Source organism: Mustela erminea, chromosome X (genome assembly GCF_009829155.1).
Source record: "Mustela erminea isolate mMusErm1 chromosome X, mMusErm1.Pri, whole genome shotgun sequence".
Taxonomy (NCBI): Eukaryota; Metazoa; Chordata; class Mammalia; order Carnivora; family Mustelidae; genus Mustela; species Mustela erminea.
Genome location: NC_045635.1, coordinates 117,342,960 through 117,360,024, shown reverse-complemented (window position 1 = coordinate 117,360,024; position 17,065 = coordinate 117,342,960). Strand labels below are relative to the sequence as shown.

At 41.0% G+C, this 17,065-nt stretch overlaps 1 protein-coding gene across 9 annotated transcripts in view; it reads left to right on the top strand.

Moving 5' to 3' along the window:
• ATP11C (ATPase phospholipid transporting 11C) overlaps positions 1 to 16,733 on the top strand; it is a 180,653-nt gene extending 163,920 nt beyond the window's left edge. For 3 of the 9 annotated variants that reach the window (XM_032329562.1, XM_032329565.1, XM_032329561.1), the window contains exons 26-30: positions 1,005 to 1,070; positions 3,253 to 3,356; positions 6,486 to 6,639; positions 12,779 to 12,883; positions 15,515 to 16,733. In XM_032329562.1, coding sequence (XP_032185453.1) covers positions 1,005 to 1,070; positions 3,253 to 3,356; positions 6,486 to 6,639; positions 12,779 to 12,880 — 426 coding nt within the window. In that variant the 3' untranslated portion in view covers positions 12,881 to 12,883; positions 15,515 to 16,733. Of the gene's footprint in view, positions 1 to 1,004; positions 1,071 to 3,252; positions 3,357 to 6,485; positions 6,640 to 6,758; positions 6,826 to 12,002; positions 12,094 to 12,778; positions 12,884 to 15,514 lie in introns of those variants that run through there. The other 6 variants (XM_032329563.1, XM_032329567.1, XM_032329568.1 and 3 more) reach the window with 6 other exon arrangements.
• The last annotated feature ends 332 nt before the right edge of the window (positions 16,734 to 17,065 follow it).

The window sequence follows — 17,065 nt, the reverse complement described above, 5'->3', positions numbered from 1 at the left end:
CATAGAGGTTACTTTAAAAATCTCAAAGTATTAATCCCCGAGTAACTGTGGAGGAAACACAGCTGTGGTTTAGAGTAGGAGCACATCGCAGCGGACAAGGGGAGGACCCTGTTTAGTCTGCAGGCAGGCCCCTTCCGCCTCCCAAGTCAGCCTTGCCCGTCGGCAAGAAGGGATTAGATTCTGTGATTTCTTGGATCCCTTTAGCTTTGTGGCTGCTCCTGTGACTTTCATGTTTTACTTTATTTTTATTTGGCACCTAAATGATAAAGAGCTGACGATTTCTTAACAAGAGTTTGCTGCAGCAAAAATGACAGAGCAGAAGGACTGTCAGCGATGAAATGTAACATCGTGTATGAGTTGATCAAATCCTTCTTTTCACTTCTGTTAATTTTTTATTATTTTTTAAAGACTTTTTACATCTCATTTTCTGTTTTAATGTTATGCATTCAGATCTTGACAGCATTTGGTAAGCCTGTGTGCCATTCATTGCCACAGTTACAGACTTGTACGTGCTCTCTGCTTTTCTCTGATGTGCACATGCTGACAGCTCTAATAGTCACCGCCAAAAAATTAGACTGTTTTTAAAATGTGAGTCCGTTTGTCTACAGATTAGTCCTCATTTGAGAGCTTTAGTTCTTTATTACTGAGGAAGCCCATATCAGAGTCTTGAGAGACATGAATCATTCAAATGACTTGTTTTGATGAACATTACTGTTATGGAATCAGGGTTTTTTTCTGCCTTTATTACACCAGTGTGTTCCCTGTTTGCTACTACATGGAGGAATGGAAGTAAATCCTACCAACCGCAAGTGCATTGTAGCTATCCAAGAAAGTTGAGGGTCACGATAAATAAAATCCAATATTTTGGACTGATCTTTTGATCAGCTATTTCACTAAACATTTTATACCCAAATCTTTAGTGGTTACAGCCAAGATTAAATTTGCCTTTTTTAATTTTCAGGCTTGTGTATTCATGGTGCATATAATTGTTGACTGTTTTTCAGGTATATGGAAACTGGACTTTTGGAACCATTGTTTTTACAGTCTTAGTATTCACTGTAACTCTGAAGGTTAGATTTTTATTTATTCAAATATATTTCACGCCATTTTTGTGATTCTTTCTGTTCTCTTTTTTGTCTTCTCTTTACTTGTATTGCAAGTTGTTATTCAAGTCTGAATACTTACTGGAATATGTATGATACTAGATATTTAGACATGTGTATGCTGTTCATGGTCCATTTCTTTCCAGAAGATTGTCTGTCCTCTTTGTTTCTGTTTTTAAAAAACCCGTACACTATAGTTATGTTGAAAATCTGTTCCTTTTTTCTTCAAGACAGTAAAAGTAGTAGATAAACAGGCTCTCACTGTGTGTGTGTTTCCATGTTAAATACTTGAATAGTTTTTAAGATGATCTGTTTACAAACACTAGGCCTTAAAGGAATGGGAGTACTTAAGACAGTTGAATAGGTATCCATGAGCAAGATATGCGTGCATAAGAGCTCAGTGGTGATGAAATTTTATATAATGTATTTATCACTGAAACTTACCCATATTAGTGATGAAATGCATAACAACATACAGCAGGTAACATACATAAATCATTGGCCTTAGCTCGTAGCCATGTAATACACTCTGAAGCCTTGCTGAATTCTACCCTTGAGACTTATGAGTTGGGACTCTCTTATACTTGAAAGCATAATCAAATTCTTTTGATGATAATTGCAGTAATAAACACCTCACGTGGGATCCAAGAATGAGTAAATGAATTCCACAATGCCCAGTGGTCAAAACTAGAATTCCAGAAGTGTGCTTGACAAAGAGCCTCTAATCATTTCCCCCTCTAAGTTTTTATTCCTGATTCATTTCTCATACCAAATAGAACTAACATATGTTTGCATTTTTCATCTACTATTTCAGTAATATTGTAGGGTGCAAAAGAAAATGTTACCATTCGTCTCCATTTAGCCACTTACTAGCTGCTATTTTAGGGCAAGTGACTTCGTTTCTCAGTACCCTCGTTTCTTCTTCTGTGATGTGGAGATAAAAGTAGTACCTTCCTCTCTTAGATTTTTGGTGGGAAGTCAATTAGTGAATACACATAAAGCATTCAGAGTGATGTCTGGCACATAGAAAGTGATCAGAACAACAGGATCACGATTTGAAACAGAAGCTGCCCGCCTTTGTTTCTCCTGGTTTTGCATACGGTCCTAGGGCTCCCAAGTGGCCTTCATGGTTAAAGTTGGCCTTACTGTAGCATCTTTCTCTGTCCCTCAAAACACATTCACTCTCTCATCTTTGGATGGGTATTATCGTGACCTTCTCCCTAGCAGTGCAGAGGTGGGAATTCAGGCCTGGTCTACATTAACAATGTTCTCAGCATTCTGTTTATGAACACAGAAGTTAGAACAGGGGAGTCAAGGACCAGGGTGTCAGAACAAGCAAAAAAAAAAAAAACAGGGAGACACTGCCTCCTCTTCAAAAATGAAATGCCCGTGGCCCCGAAATTGTAAACAAGCAGAACAGACCATACTTTTTATTTTTAGATTGCATTTAAAAAATCCCAGGTACCACAGTCTAAAGAAACACTCAGCCTGGGCAGAAACATGGGGGGATTAAAATCTAAGGCAACTGAGAATGTTATTTATTTAATGGATTAGATAAGGGCTTTGCAGTTGAAGGACACAAGACATAGCCAGGCCCATGATTCGTTGCTACATGGTGCCAGGCGTGTGGGGCCCTTTGCATTTAATAATCCCCATCTGTTGTGTTTGAGCTGTTGACACTCCTTTGTGTAGTTCGTCTGTTCTTCCCAGCTAACCCTTCCCTCTCCTGCTGCTCTTCAGTATACCTGCCTCCACCAGCCAGGCCTTGTCCTTTGATCATCCGCTTTCTGGCCACTGCCACCCAAGGACTTGGGGCTCCAGGCCGAGCCTGTTATAGTACCTGGATGCCTGCCCTTCCTTCAGCAGTGAGGCAGCACAGCCTCACACCTACCTGCTGCTTGCTTGACCAGACCTCCAAGCCTGTCCTTTTGGGACTACAGGCCTTGGGGCAGAACCTAGCTCATTCTTACCCTAGCCCTTTGAAAAGTCTCAATTCTGTTCTTCTTTTACTTTCCCTCTCTTCTAGTTGCCTGGCCCAAGTGAGGTCTCCCATAGGTACCCTACGATATGCAGTTCTCAGTAGCATAATGTGTTTACTCCTGGTGTAGTTGGTGCCCATCATGAAATCTCCTGTGTTGTATCTTTTCAGCTCGCCTTGGATACTCGTTTCTGGACATGGATAAATCACTTTGTGATTTGGGGCTCTTTAGCCTTCTATGTATTTTTCTCATTCTTCTGGGGAGGAATTATTTGGTAAGCAGCTGTACGTGTGTGAATAGTATGTGAAATAACAAAGTAGATGTCCGTATGTGTACATTGTCTATGCAAACATTCATTCAACTTTGAGAGTGTTAATTGTACAAGACGGCAGGTCTTCAGTATTAATGGGCTGGAAGTTAATTTCAGGTAAGATTTCAAATGCAAGTATATCAAGTTACATGAGTTATTCAAAAGCCCTCCTTTCTGGTAGCCCCTGTCCAGATCTTTCCACTTGAAGGTATGTAAACCTCTGTCTGTACAGTGCTAGCATGCCCTTCCATGGGGTTTCCAGTGGAAATATCCTCTGAAGTTTCTAGAGGAGACCATGGCGGTAGATACACTATTAGCCATTTGGATTCCGTTCTCTCTTCATGGTATATCACTGTCAATCTCGTCACTATATTTGTACTCAAGGTTAAGAATATATACTACTTAATATTCAGAGGCTTATATCTTAAAATCCCATCTTACTGTTTTGGGTGGGGGTAAAGGCAGACTCTGCAGTGTGGCCTTAAAGTTGATTGAGTTCATCTTTGTTCAGATGTTTATCCAGAATCTGCCAAGTGTGAGGCACTCTGGGAAACCAAGATAATAGACAGCGAATAGACTGTACCCCTCCCTCCAGGAGATGAGGATACAGGGTGAGAGACACAGAGCTGTGATTGGGAGAGTTAAAAGGAATGAGAATAGGTTAGATGGTCATCTCCTTCTCTTATTCCCAGATGCCTGTATTTTGTTTTTGTTTGTTTGTTTGTTTGTTTTGTTTTGTTTTTTAAAGATTTTATTTATTTATTTGACAGACAGAGATCACAAGTAGGCAGAGAGGCAGGCAGAGAGAGAGGGGGAAGCAGGCTCCCTGCTGAGCAGAGAGCCCGATGCGGGGCTCGATCCCAGGACCCTGGGACCATGACCTGAGCCGAAGGCAGAGGCCTTAACCCACTGAGCCACCCAGGTGCCCCCGCTTATATTTTGTTTTTAAAGATCATAGATGTTTTCGTGAATCAGTGGGTTCTAACAAGGAAGCAAGCAGCAGAGAGCATGGCTAGGGGAAGCCATAGGGTGAGATTCTGGGAGTGTTATTTTCTCACTGGTTTGAGCAACACACATACAAAACATTCCACGTTATTCATGTTTGTTGTCCCTTGAGACCTAATTAGAAAAAATGCTTACTGTTTTGAAAAGCTTTTAAAATAAGCCTTCAGAAATAAAAATATGAAATGCCTCATCACTTAAGCAGTTCCAGAATGTGTAATCACACATGTATTGGGCACCTACAGAGGTAATTACTGAAGCAGTGAGGCTGACAGAAGTCTCTGTTTTCTTTAATAATATGCAAGTTAATCAAAGTTGATTAACCAAATGTCGTATATAGTTGTAACTCTGCCCAGAGCACTATAGTTCTGTCTATAAATCTGTGTAATCAGCATCTGAACTCCTGCAAAAGTTCCACAAGAATGTTTCTAGCAGACTAGTTTCTCTTACCACAGACTATTCCTTATTGATTAAAATAAATGCTTCAAATGATTAGGACATTGTTACACCTGTTTCTAGTCAATAGTGATACTGACTAAAAATGAAATACATCTATTTTTATTTTGTTGCCTGTAGTGCTATCCTTAAGTAGAGCTGAGTTGAGCTACTACATGAATAAGAAATTACAGAACAGCCACCAAAATATGACCAGAAACGGTCTGAGACTTCAGCCAAATGCTGGTTTCAGCTACTATCTCTGGACACATTGAGCCCTGAGGCATTGTGACACACGCCTCTGGGGTTCAGCAGTGAGAATGATAATTTCTGAGCTCCAAACCCAATCCACGAACACTATCTTGTGTTTTTTCCTTTTCCCCCTGTAAAACACCGTAGGTGTCAGTATATGGAAAAATTGAGAGCTACAGGGCAGGGAAAACAAACAAAAAAAAAAAAAGGAAAAGAAAAATCTAGAGCTGTTAATCACAGAGTATTATGAGACTTTGTGGAGTAGTACTATTAGTCGTCTACTGAACCCTTATTATGGTCAGTTAACTGCCTAGAAAGTAAGTCAGGGTGCCCTTCATAATTAGAGTGAGGGTAGAGTTCTGCAGAATTCTCTTTTCGGTGGTAGGGACCCTGGAAAACCTTTTTAGCCCAGGCCTGCTAGAATTCTCCATCTCACCGTTCTGCTCACTTCCTGTGCCACACTGCAGTCTCCATACACCTAGAGCCAAAAGCTTAATTCTATTATGTTATATAAGAGTGCACAAACATCAATTTTTTTTAAACGAGAAACCAGTTTATCTTCAGTGAGCCCAACAGGTAATCTAATAAATGAGACAACCAGCTATCTGCCTAGAGCTCCTGATCCAAGGAGAGCCTGTTGTGCGGCCCAACCCCAGTCCGTCACTTCGCACTTCCTCCCCCTCTGCTTCCAACAACATTGAACCTAGTTAGGCTCTCTGCGGCTCGGGGAGGCTGGCCGGGCTGGTCTGTGGCCGCCAAACCGTTGAGTGGTTGACTTAGAATGAAATCCCACATCAGAACGAGGAGCCCTAGATTTCTGGACTCCAAGACTTAATGTCCTATTAGCATAACTCCTCTGCCAACCTACTTGGCACACACTGGGTACCCAGTGTATATTTTAGGATAAGAATGGTAGAGAGAGCAGCTCAACGGCCCTATCTGTCTTGATGTAGAGTTTGGGGGGGCGTGTGGCATATAAAATGTCTTCTAAATTTCTGAATGTAGAGCACAGTCCATTCTCATATTAACAAAACAGCTGAGGAAATAAAATGCTTATTAGCATAAAAATCAACCACTGTTCTTGACTGTCTTTGAAGCTCCAGTATTTTCTAACGCAAATACATATTCTCCCGTTGCCAGTTTTAAAGTTGATTGCTTGGTTGTTTTCAAGTGAGATGTGTTTTACTGTCCTTCTTCCCCTTTAATTATCTTTCCTTTTTTTCCCTAAACATTTAGTAAATGAAATCTGTTCAGTACTTTCGGGATATTCTTAAAGAAAATTATTTCTATTGATGTGTGTCATTAGAAGAGTCCTTTAAATACAAAAGATAGTTTCAATGACACATCTGTGTCCTATGACAGGAACTAATTTCTTTTCCATTGTGTGTTTTCTTTCCACTCTAGGCCTTTTCTCAAACAACAGAGAATGTATTTCGTATTTGCTCAAATGCTGTCTTCTGTATCTACATGGTTGGCCATAGTTCTTCTCATATTTATCAGCCTTTTCCCTGAGATTCTCCTGATAGTATTAAAGAATGTAAGAAGAAGAAGTGCCAGGGTAAGAAATAAGTTTATATTGTAAGTTGATGTTTGGAAGGGGCTTCAGTATCTGCCGTGGACTAAAAATTTTGTTTAGAGATTTGCGTTAGTTACAGCATGTTAAACCCCTCCTTACAGGTTCATCACTTAATTTCCTCTTCTGCATAAAAAAGTATAGTAAAAACTTCGTTATCCAATGCAGGTGGTAAGTAGATTCCTTAATAGTGTTCTATGTGACCTGTAGCGATCCATATGGAGCATTTTATATGCTCCATATGGAGTTCTAAGTGGAAAAAATGGGTTTGTTTTTTTTTTAGCCTAGAATTTTCACACCAGGAATTTCCACACCAACATTCCAGCTTTAACCTTAGAAATTTCCCTGTGGGTTGTTTGCAGATACTTTTTTTTCAGTTGATAATCCCAATTTGCTTCTTTCAAACCTTTCCCCTTCCTTTAATTATAGTGCTGCTTAATCTCTGTGTTGCTTCTAGCCCTGTCTGTCCAGCAGTATATTTGAACCAAAGAGAATTCCACGGATGTAATTTCTGCATCCTTAAGCTTCCTGAACACACTTGTAAAAATTAAGATAGTTTTATGAGTGTGTTTTTCTTTTTGCTGCTTAAATTATAGATTTCTTGTGGGAATGAGAAGTTATTACCCTCTGCCAGCCTAATTGTCTGATACCTTTTAAACATTTCTAAAATGTCTTTAAAGTGAAAGGGGTAGATTAGCTTGGAAGAGGGAACTTCTGGCAAATTTTAACCAACAGGTGAATTAAATATGTCCAGTCCCTGCCAACACCTAACTCATTTGCCAGACAGAACCCTTGTTTTTATCCTCTCGACACCAGCTGATTGTATGGCCTGTCCGATGCAATATTTTCAGGAAATAGTCTCAGGTTTATCTGCCTGACCTATTTGATCAAATTTGCCAGCCAGTTTAGCCTCAAAGCTGGCTTGTCTGATTTTGTTTGTGGCCTGTTGATTTGATAGAATCCCGTGGTTGGCAGCATGTAGATGTAGGGCACTAAAATGGTTATATAATGAGAAAATCTTTAGGGACCAGCTGTGTGAAAGAGGACCTTCACGATCCATAAGGCAGTATGAGCCCCAGGCGAGAGCAGTAGATGACCAGTGGTATAAGACACACTGAGTTGGGTGTGCAGAGCTGATCCCGTACGATTAGGTGGTCAGAACGGCCTTCACTCACTGCTTCTGCATGTCTTGGGGGGTGGCACTGCACCCAGTAACATGAGCCTGCTCTCTAATCCTTCTAGTAGACCCCTGACTAACTCCCTCCAGCCTGGCGTTTGGTCTTAGGATGGGCAAGTGGCATTTACTTGCCTGCATAAACTTTAACATCAGTTGAACGGGGGTAGAACAGGTCCGATATAATGGGTTTTTCCCAGAACGGCTCAAGTGGCCATTTATATCAAGCCAAATAAAAAGATGTCCCTGGAAGAAGTGGCTTGGTGCCTTGTCGTAATAGACAAGTTTGTGGGAAGGATCTCTGGGGCGCTCTTCTGTTCCCCTTGTTTGGGAGTGTGCTCCGAAACGTTTTTCCTATTTGGGTTAATGGAGCTCATGCTAAGTAATGGCTCACACCTGGCTTCCTGCTCTAAAGATGGTACCAAAATCTCCAACATCAAAACCTTCAAACAAACCATCTTAGCCTCTTCCTGAGGCCCTTTCTTTTAGAACCAAAATCAGACACTGGCTGGAGGTGACCTGGACAGAAACTAAATGGAGGGTTGCTGCAGAGCAGTCACGGACAAAGACATACAACATTTTCTTGCCATGCAGACAGGAGATTCCGAACTCATGTCGAAAGCATGAGGTTCAGCATGAGATTTCTTTGCCATGGGTGGTTATGTCCATGATAGGAGTTTAGCGTCTGTGCTATAGCTTGGCATGCTGGTGTGCTACAACAAATCAGGGAGATTTCCATGGTCACCGTCATTCATTCAATCATTCATTCATTTCTTCCTACCCTCATAGAACCAGAACATGTGTCAAACCGCCTACTGATGAACATCTCTCTTTACATCCAATGTCTGAAAGGCTGAACAGTTTTTCAGACTCTGTGGGATTTTTGAGAGTTGCAGATGAGACAGAAAGTTGTGGGCACTCAGCAGCACTGCCTCCCTCCCCCCCCCCCCATGAGAAAATGCAAGAGCAAACCAGTCCATATGAATGCATAAAGGCCAATGGAGACATGCCATGTCACTTGTGGTTACACAAGGCCCTGCTGGGCCATATCAAAGAGGCAGAGGCCACTTTAAAGATGAAGAAGAAAGACCATCTTCATCACCAGCAGTCTGATGTCCAGGGCGACTTCTACTTGGTTTAAATATCCCTTGCTAAGGCATTGGCCTCCCTTTGAAAGGGAGGCAAAAAATTCTTTTACAGTGGGTCAGCCTTAAACCTGACAGGCTCCCCAGCGGGGGGAAGTATGTCTCCCTACCTAGAGGCGGAAGAGTCTCCCCCTTGACTTCATCCAGCTAGCATCTTGGATCCTTCGTGCACAAAGCCAGAAATACCTGTGGCGACTAGGCTGCCCGTGCTGTCCTCCTGTGGGCCTTGGCGGCTGCTTTCAAAGGAGAACTCAGCAGTGGGTAGTGAAAACGAAGCTAAGCCATTTACATTCAACAATTTTAGAAGCAGCCTTCTGTTAGGTTCCATTCAGTTCACACTTTGCCTGAGGGTCCACTATAAGTTAGCTACTATACTAGGTCTCGGGAATTCAGGGATGAGTCAGATGTGGCTCCAGCTCACAGGGAGCTCTCTCCAGTTAAGTTAGAAAGGGAATTTATACGGAGCTTTTCTGTCAGCAGGTATAAAGCAATACACTCAATACACTCAGTGGTACGGCGTGTTGTATTGTAACACATCTGAACCATTTCAGGTCACAACCTCTGAAGTTGCCAGTGCAGAGGCTGGTATGGCAGCTCCCCCGCCCCACCCCAGCTGAGTTCTGTCATGATGTCAACATTTTTAAGAATTCTAGTTGCTTCGAAAATGGGCTCCCTCGATCATTGAATTCAAAGGTTACTTTAAGCTATCTGTTCCTCAGCTATCTTTTCAGCAGTGTGGTTAAGTTTTGAGCTAAAATCCCAGCATTAAGGATCATAAGGCTTTTCTTTAGCTTCTTAATTGACAGATGTATGTCACCATGCTGCTGACAGGATATGGTGAAACCGCCATTGAGCACCGCACGGTGGAACAGCAAGGTAACACTTTAAAGGAAATACGAAGCTTAGGATTTCTGGTATTTCGAGAAGTTGTGTCGCCTCCTAGCCCAGTCGTGGGGCCCTCCATAATCAGTCAAGTAACACCTGAACTTTCTGGCCAACCAGTGAATACCACTTTCCGTTTCCAATGGAGGACTTTTCCTCATAACTTCATGGAAGTTTTCCCACATAAACTACCTCTGTCAGAAGGGAGGCTTGACTTTGCCTCCTAGACCCGGGGATACCGTAGGCCATTGGGAAAGGGCCTAGCAGCGCGGCCATGCCAGGCATGGGATGTCTGCACAAACAAGAAGGAATAATTCCATTCTGGAGGAAGCTCTTTCAGAGTGCAAGACAGGCAAAGCGAGAGCGTCAGCTGTCTGAGCAAAATTCCCAGAGAAAGCCCGTTGACGATTTTGGAGCATGGAGCCTTCCAACTTTAATAACAATGGTGCCAGGCTGATGACTGTTGCGAATCTGACAGTGTCCCGTACAACCGTGGGTTCTAAGGCTAAAAGCCCTGTTGACTGGATCAGACAAAAAGTTGAATCCTAACATTGTGGCTGTTGAGATGGACCTTTATGCATTGGCCTCTTTGACATACTGCTCATGGAGCCTGAGCTGGTGTCAAAAGCTCTCTAGATGACCGCAAAAGAATGTGGAAATTTCATCCTTACCTGTTCATTATCTCGCTTCTTCTCTCCTCCCCCCTTCACCCCTGCCACCACCACTTGCTGGCTCTATCCGTTTTGGATTGCTTCCGATGCTCTTTCCATGCTCTCCACTGCCTTCTGTGCTTTCATATTCCCTCTCTTTTTCCTTTATGAAGTAACCTAGTCTATGAACTCCTAAAATCTCTGCTTCCTAGAAGTACTTTTATCTCAGACGGTTGGATGGAAGGTTTTGAGTGCACCAAAATGTGCTTACAGCGGCAGTCTCAAATAATTAGGCTCGTATATCAAACGTGGGGGTGGGGGACTTGGTGCCATATTAATCTTGTTGTGAGACTTTTGCCCGCAAAATAGAAGGCAGAACAATTTAATTTTTTTTCTCAGAAACGATTTCGTTCTCTAGCTTTATCAATTGGTCATTTGCATGTTGCCAACATGTCACCAACTTTATTTAAGGTAAAATATGAACAGGAAAAATTATATATAATTATGTCAAAACATATGTGAATAAGTGACAAAGTATTTGCCTTTAGAAGTTTTATTGTTTATTAGATTCTGCTAGATGCATATGATACTTTAGCTGGTTTCTTTTTTTTCACACCTATTTTCATTAGTCACTAAGTAGATAATATGGGTAATCGTAATTAGCAGAATTGTCAAACTCATCGCTGTAGTTGACCACTCATTTTCTGTTTTGCTTGGGCAATGCCAAAACCAAGTCTGCGACTCAGCTTAAAACTTCAGGCCTGGAGTAAGAAGGCAAAACGATAACCTGTTGGGTTTTCTGATTAAACTCTAAGTTACCAATTTTTACCTTTTCTAGGCATTTTAAAGGAGAAATTCGTAGTTCTTTAGCCTGCCCTTTTAAAGAGGGATCCATAAGAAAAGGAGGAGACCAACCAAATTATGTTAGAATAACGAAAGTCAAGTATGGGTCCAGCAGTAAATGGGACTAAAATGTGGTTTCACCAGAGGTCTTCCCATGGTGCTAGTTTTATTAGACTTTTAACCTGTAAGGCCCAAGAGCAGTCCCTTCGTATCGTGTCTGTGCAGTTGCCTGGGAGAGAGAGTGCTTCACGCTTAGATTAGCGATGGACCCTGGACAAAAGCTCTCTGACCAGTGTCTTTTGGACAATGTGGGTTAGTGAATTAATGACTGGAAATCAGCCTTATCTTAGTGAGAAGCATATTTTTAAATTATTTTTATTTAAAATAGTCAATCTTCCCATTAACAAAATGATTCGAAACTGGTGAACAAAACTAGTAGCTTGCACATACAACAGAGACTGGTCCCAACTCTAACTCGACTGTTACAGAGAGTAATGCCTTCAAAACTAACATGCCATTTCGACTTCGAATTCTCAGGGTTTCTTTTTAAATGTCTTACATTTCAAAGAATATTTACTTTTTTTTTTTTTTTTGGTTTCTGCATTTCTCTTTCTTCTACTGCAATTTTCCACCCTTTGTGCAATTGTGAACAAGGTAACGAAACGCCTCCCTTCCTCAGGAACATCTACTATCTTCATGCTTTCTCAAACTTCCAGCAATCACAGTTTCTCTTGGAGTGAATAAGGTGATTTCCTTTCTTAATGTACCAACTTGCTTGCATTCTCATTTGCTTGACACCATTTTCTGACTCTTTATGAAAATTGGCTTCTCATTACTCATTTTTATATCCTCTATTGATGCTTAAGAGTATTTGGTCATTTTCCTTTAATCATTTGTTCACCTTCTCAAACCGTCACACTGGAGAGGAAGTGATTTTTAAACACTTGGACCGGACGCCTCTAGTTCCGTTGATTCCTGGTGCGCAGGAGATGGCACGGCTTGTCAGAGCTAGTCTGTTCACCAAGACAGGAGTAGTTTTGCACAAATTTCTCTCTATTCAGTACACTCACAGCACCAGCACAACTCTCAGAGGTGTTCACCAAAAGGATGGTAAGGTTTACTAATCAAACCATATTGACTCATCTACCACATAACCAACCTACCGGTGTCATTTCCAAAACCCCAGTTCGCCATATACTACTAATACCTGCATACTTCTGCCATGAAAAGAATTCAATTCGAGTTGGAGACTCGCTTAGGTCTTTCAGTGTGCTCATTTAAATGTTACGCATTTGCTATAGTGTAAATCATTTGTGCTTTAGGCCAAAAGAGTAGTCTATAGGAAATGATTTTTTTTCTTCTACGTTTTTATCACCAGGTAGGTTAACCAGTCTTCAATTGCTTTAAGTATCTTTACCTCACTATTACAGAGAAATCTGAGCTGTAAAAGGGCATCTGACTCATTATCCACCAGACCTTCAGTCAGACCTCTTCTTTTACGAACATTCTCAGACGAATCTAATATATTGTAACAGGTACCTAGTGTTAAACAAGTGGGCTGGCTTTTAAAGAAACAGATTAACAGCATTATAAAGAAAAAAAAAATGAAAATACCACTCTCTAAATTTTCTCTGCTGTTGGTGTGGTGAACTTTCTACAATTCTTTACAAAAAATATAAAGATGCATTCCTTGGAATATGGGAAAATCTATAGTTGAAATTTGTTAAGCCCCCCGAATAAAATGCTAGGCATTTTGCAGAGCTTGAAGGACAATAAAATCCTTTGAATTTGCAAGGGGCAAGTTGTCGTGGCGGCGCCATCGTTAATACTGATCAGGAAATACCGTTTTGATTTTAAAAGAGCATTTAGAAAATTGAAAATAAATATTCCAAAATTGCATCTGTATAATAATCAAGTCGATTTAGCATTGCATGTCCTTTTGGGAAGTATGTGGAAATAATCCAGTGTGTTTGTACCTCCGTGTGCCGTGTCTGTGTGTTTGCAGGTATACACCTAATGTACTCGTAAATGTCTGATCCCCAAAATTAATGAACCAATCTAATCACTTTTTTTAATGTCAAGTTTTATTCAAGCTCAATGTTTCTACTTTTCAGAGGTAAAGGTAAACTCTCTCCTAGCTATTCAGGGGGATGCTAGCATAATTCTGTAGAATGCTTCAAGACCGATTTTTCCAAAAATGAGTCAATTCATTTTATAACCTATTGGTTCATTACCCCACCACCACCACCACCACCACCACCACCACCCCCACCCCGCAAAATAGTCAGGAGGAATGGATATGCCATGGGAGGAGTCCTTGAACTCGGAACGACTCCTTCGAGTGTATTTTGTTTCTCACTACAGGGCCCTCTGTCATCCCAGACTTTGAGAGGCCCTTTACCCACCCATAGGAATTCAGAGTAATTCATTTGTCTACAAGCTTACCAGCTTGGAAGAAACTCCGTACAGCTTAGGGCGGGGCCCTCTTTCATGCACACATAAAAATTAGTGATCATCAGGAATGAAACTGCAGTTCGCTTCTCTTTGGAGCTAACAAGTGTGAGTCCTCCTCGCAGGCCCATGTTTTCATCAGCTGTCAACTCCCCCGCCCCCGAGCAAAGAGTAAAAACTAAGCTGATGGCATGAAAACATTGGTTCTAATATCTCCTACGCTTCATCCGCGGCATTCTGTCAGAAGCAGACTTACTTTGCCCCAGTCAGCATCCTTTCCCCCCATTTTGAGTGACTCATCCTGCTCGTATCTTCCCTCAGTCATGATCCGCTTCCCGGTAGCTTTCAAAGTCTTTGACCCTTTTGTCCCAGATGGCCTTGTCCTAAGCTGTACGGTGCGCGTTAGCTATACTGTTTCCAGCTAATTCTGTATCCCCCTGGATTGCTTTCTTTAGCTTGGCCTGTGGTTTGGGAGACCAGGCTGGGTAGCAGACATTCCTTCTGCTTTTGGCCTCTCCAGGGCCTGAAATCCTACAATGACAAAGGATGAGGAACAGGGAATTGAGGAAGTTTATTATTGACCCAGTTGTGGTATTTTTAACGTAGTTATTTATTCCACAAATAACTTTTTGTGCAGCATTGTTTTTCCTCTGAGGAAAATATTTGGCAAGTAGTTCAGCTACCGAGATAGTCCCTTGTTGAGAGAACTGTGTGACTCCTTTTATAAGTTAGTTCCCAGTGTGAACAGCAACCTGTTTTTGGTTAGGCTTCGTCATCATGACCCCGCTACTTGAAGAACTCTTGGGAAAACAGGGAACATGAAGGAAATGGAATGTGTTCTAGAGGACTTCTAGTCCAGTCATGGCAAGGAAGGCGCACCAAAATGGGAGGAAAACCCCTTAAGGCCGCCCCCGACCCCTGTCTCACAGGTGGGATTTGAGAGTGGAGAAGGAAAGTTAGGCTCCCTCCCAAGACCAGAGACTTCCACTTCTTAACATACCTGATTTATACTCTGTGATCATTTGGCCTACCACATCCTAGCCCTGTAATAGCATTTGATAATGTCCAGAGGACAGAGAAGAGTCTACAGATTTCGGGATGTTTCTGTGGTTGCTTTTCTAAAAAGATGATGAATGAGAGAAAAAGCATCTGCTGAGCCATAGATAACCTGATCTACCAAAAAGAAAATAAACCTCAGCATTATATGGGGGAAGGAACATGTTTCTTTCAGTAAAGGAAAAATACTTCTACAACAGCCTTTCAGAACTGAGTGTGTCTTTAGACTTCCTCTGTCAAAAGTTACACATCCTCAAAACACCGTAATCCATTCATTCATTCAACAGGCCCGAGTCCCTGCTGTGTTCCAGACAACTAGTCTAGGAGCTGGAGATAGGAAAGTAGAATGACCCTGTTTTCAGGAAGCTCACAGACTAGAGCGTCCTTGTGGGAACAGTGACAGAAGAGCCCTGGAGCATGCCAAAAGCAAAAAGCAAGTCTGAATCTCTTCAGCTAACAAATGAAGAAAGGATTAAAAACTGGTCATTGTGTCACTTTTTCTTTTTCCCTGCATGTGAATAAAACTTGGCACTTTAAGATCATTCCTTTACTTTCATAACAAAATTTACTACTTGATTTATTTTTGAAAATGCTAAACAGATGGTTTCACATTATTGTTAAAATAACCCTTTTAACTCTGTATATTTTAAATTTTTCAGAATCCGAATCTTGAGCTGCCTATGTTATTGTCCTACAAGCATATTGACAGTGGTTACAGCTAAAAAAGAAAGCAGGAAGAAACAACTACAAAAAGTTATCATCTCAGGATACTCAATATGCAACAAATTAAACCACTCTCTTATGTCTAGGGTTCAGAATCAATGTCCATTAAAATACCAAATGACTCTCTTAAGCATTTACAGTTATTGTTAAGTAGCCGTTATGGCCAAAGCTCTAAGTTAAGAATCATGTGAAAGTTGAAAGCACGAATAATTAGAATATCTGGCTTTAGATAGAGTAACATAACTACCAAGTGGGTGCTCCTTTAACCCATGAACTCTGTGAATGGATCTGAACATAATAGTATAAAGTAGAAGTCATACAACGGGAATGAATAGACTTTGCTAATCTTACTTTTTTTGCCTGGCAGAAGAAATAGGCTGTTTGGATCACATTTCTTGTTCCTGCTGAATGATGATCTTAAATTATTTTTTCAAACACATGAAAGGAATACTTGAACATACGAGAAGACTAAATGGTATCAGTGCATCAGAATAGTCAACCTTTGTGTTCACCACGTGCTCATTTTGTCTCCATAGAATATCCTTGCCCCCCCTCCCCCCGCAGAAAAAACCTTGAACCCTTACATGAAAGAATGTTCATCCTGGATATTTTTGTGAGAATCCAAAAAATTGCTTATTTTATTTTTGTTCTTCTGAATTAAATCCTATTTAATGGGTGTGTGGCTACTAGACTGGAAAATAAGACCTTTCCAGTCGCTTAGTAAGTAGCCCGTCCAGGCACTTAAGAGGTAACCGATTTTTCCAGTATCGGTTTTACTGGGATCTGAGGTGAGATAGGCAAAACCATAATTACATTTTAAAAAGCCATCTGAACATCAGTCTTTTATAATTTTTTGTGGAGGGGGGGAAATATCTTATTTCAAATTGTTAATGGTTATTTTTTGAAAGAGACCACCTTTGTGCATATATGCAGCACTTTTTTTTCTGTAACTTGCCAGTTTGGGAAAGAGGGATCCATCCCAGGATGGTGGTGATTCAGCCTACAGAGCCGTGACCCTGAACATGAATGTTTTCTCTCTCAGTGAACATGCTTCGGTGATGGTTTAAGTTTAAACCGTGAGAGTCACCTTGGTAAAGTCCTCAACTTCCTGGAGTAGAGCAAGGCTTTAGCCTCCTAATGAGTTCACTTAAAACGTAAAAATAAATGTGAAACGTCTTTATTAAATGTTAAAATTAAACATTTTTGGATATAAATGGCTACATTTGACTACTGGATTGAAATGGGCACTGAAAATGTGTTTTTAGGGGCGCGTGGCTGGCTCAGTCAGTGAAGCATGCGTCCTTTGGACCTTGGGGTCGTGAATTCGAGCCCCACACTGGGCATAGAGATTACATTTTTTTAAAAAAGTGTTTCAAACTGGTTTCCATTTTTGGTTGTCTTTCTGGCATGCCTGTACTATTATTAGTGTTTATATCGTACCTTGATTTAGAAAAGTATTGAATTCAATCTATATCTGTATTTATATG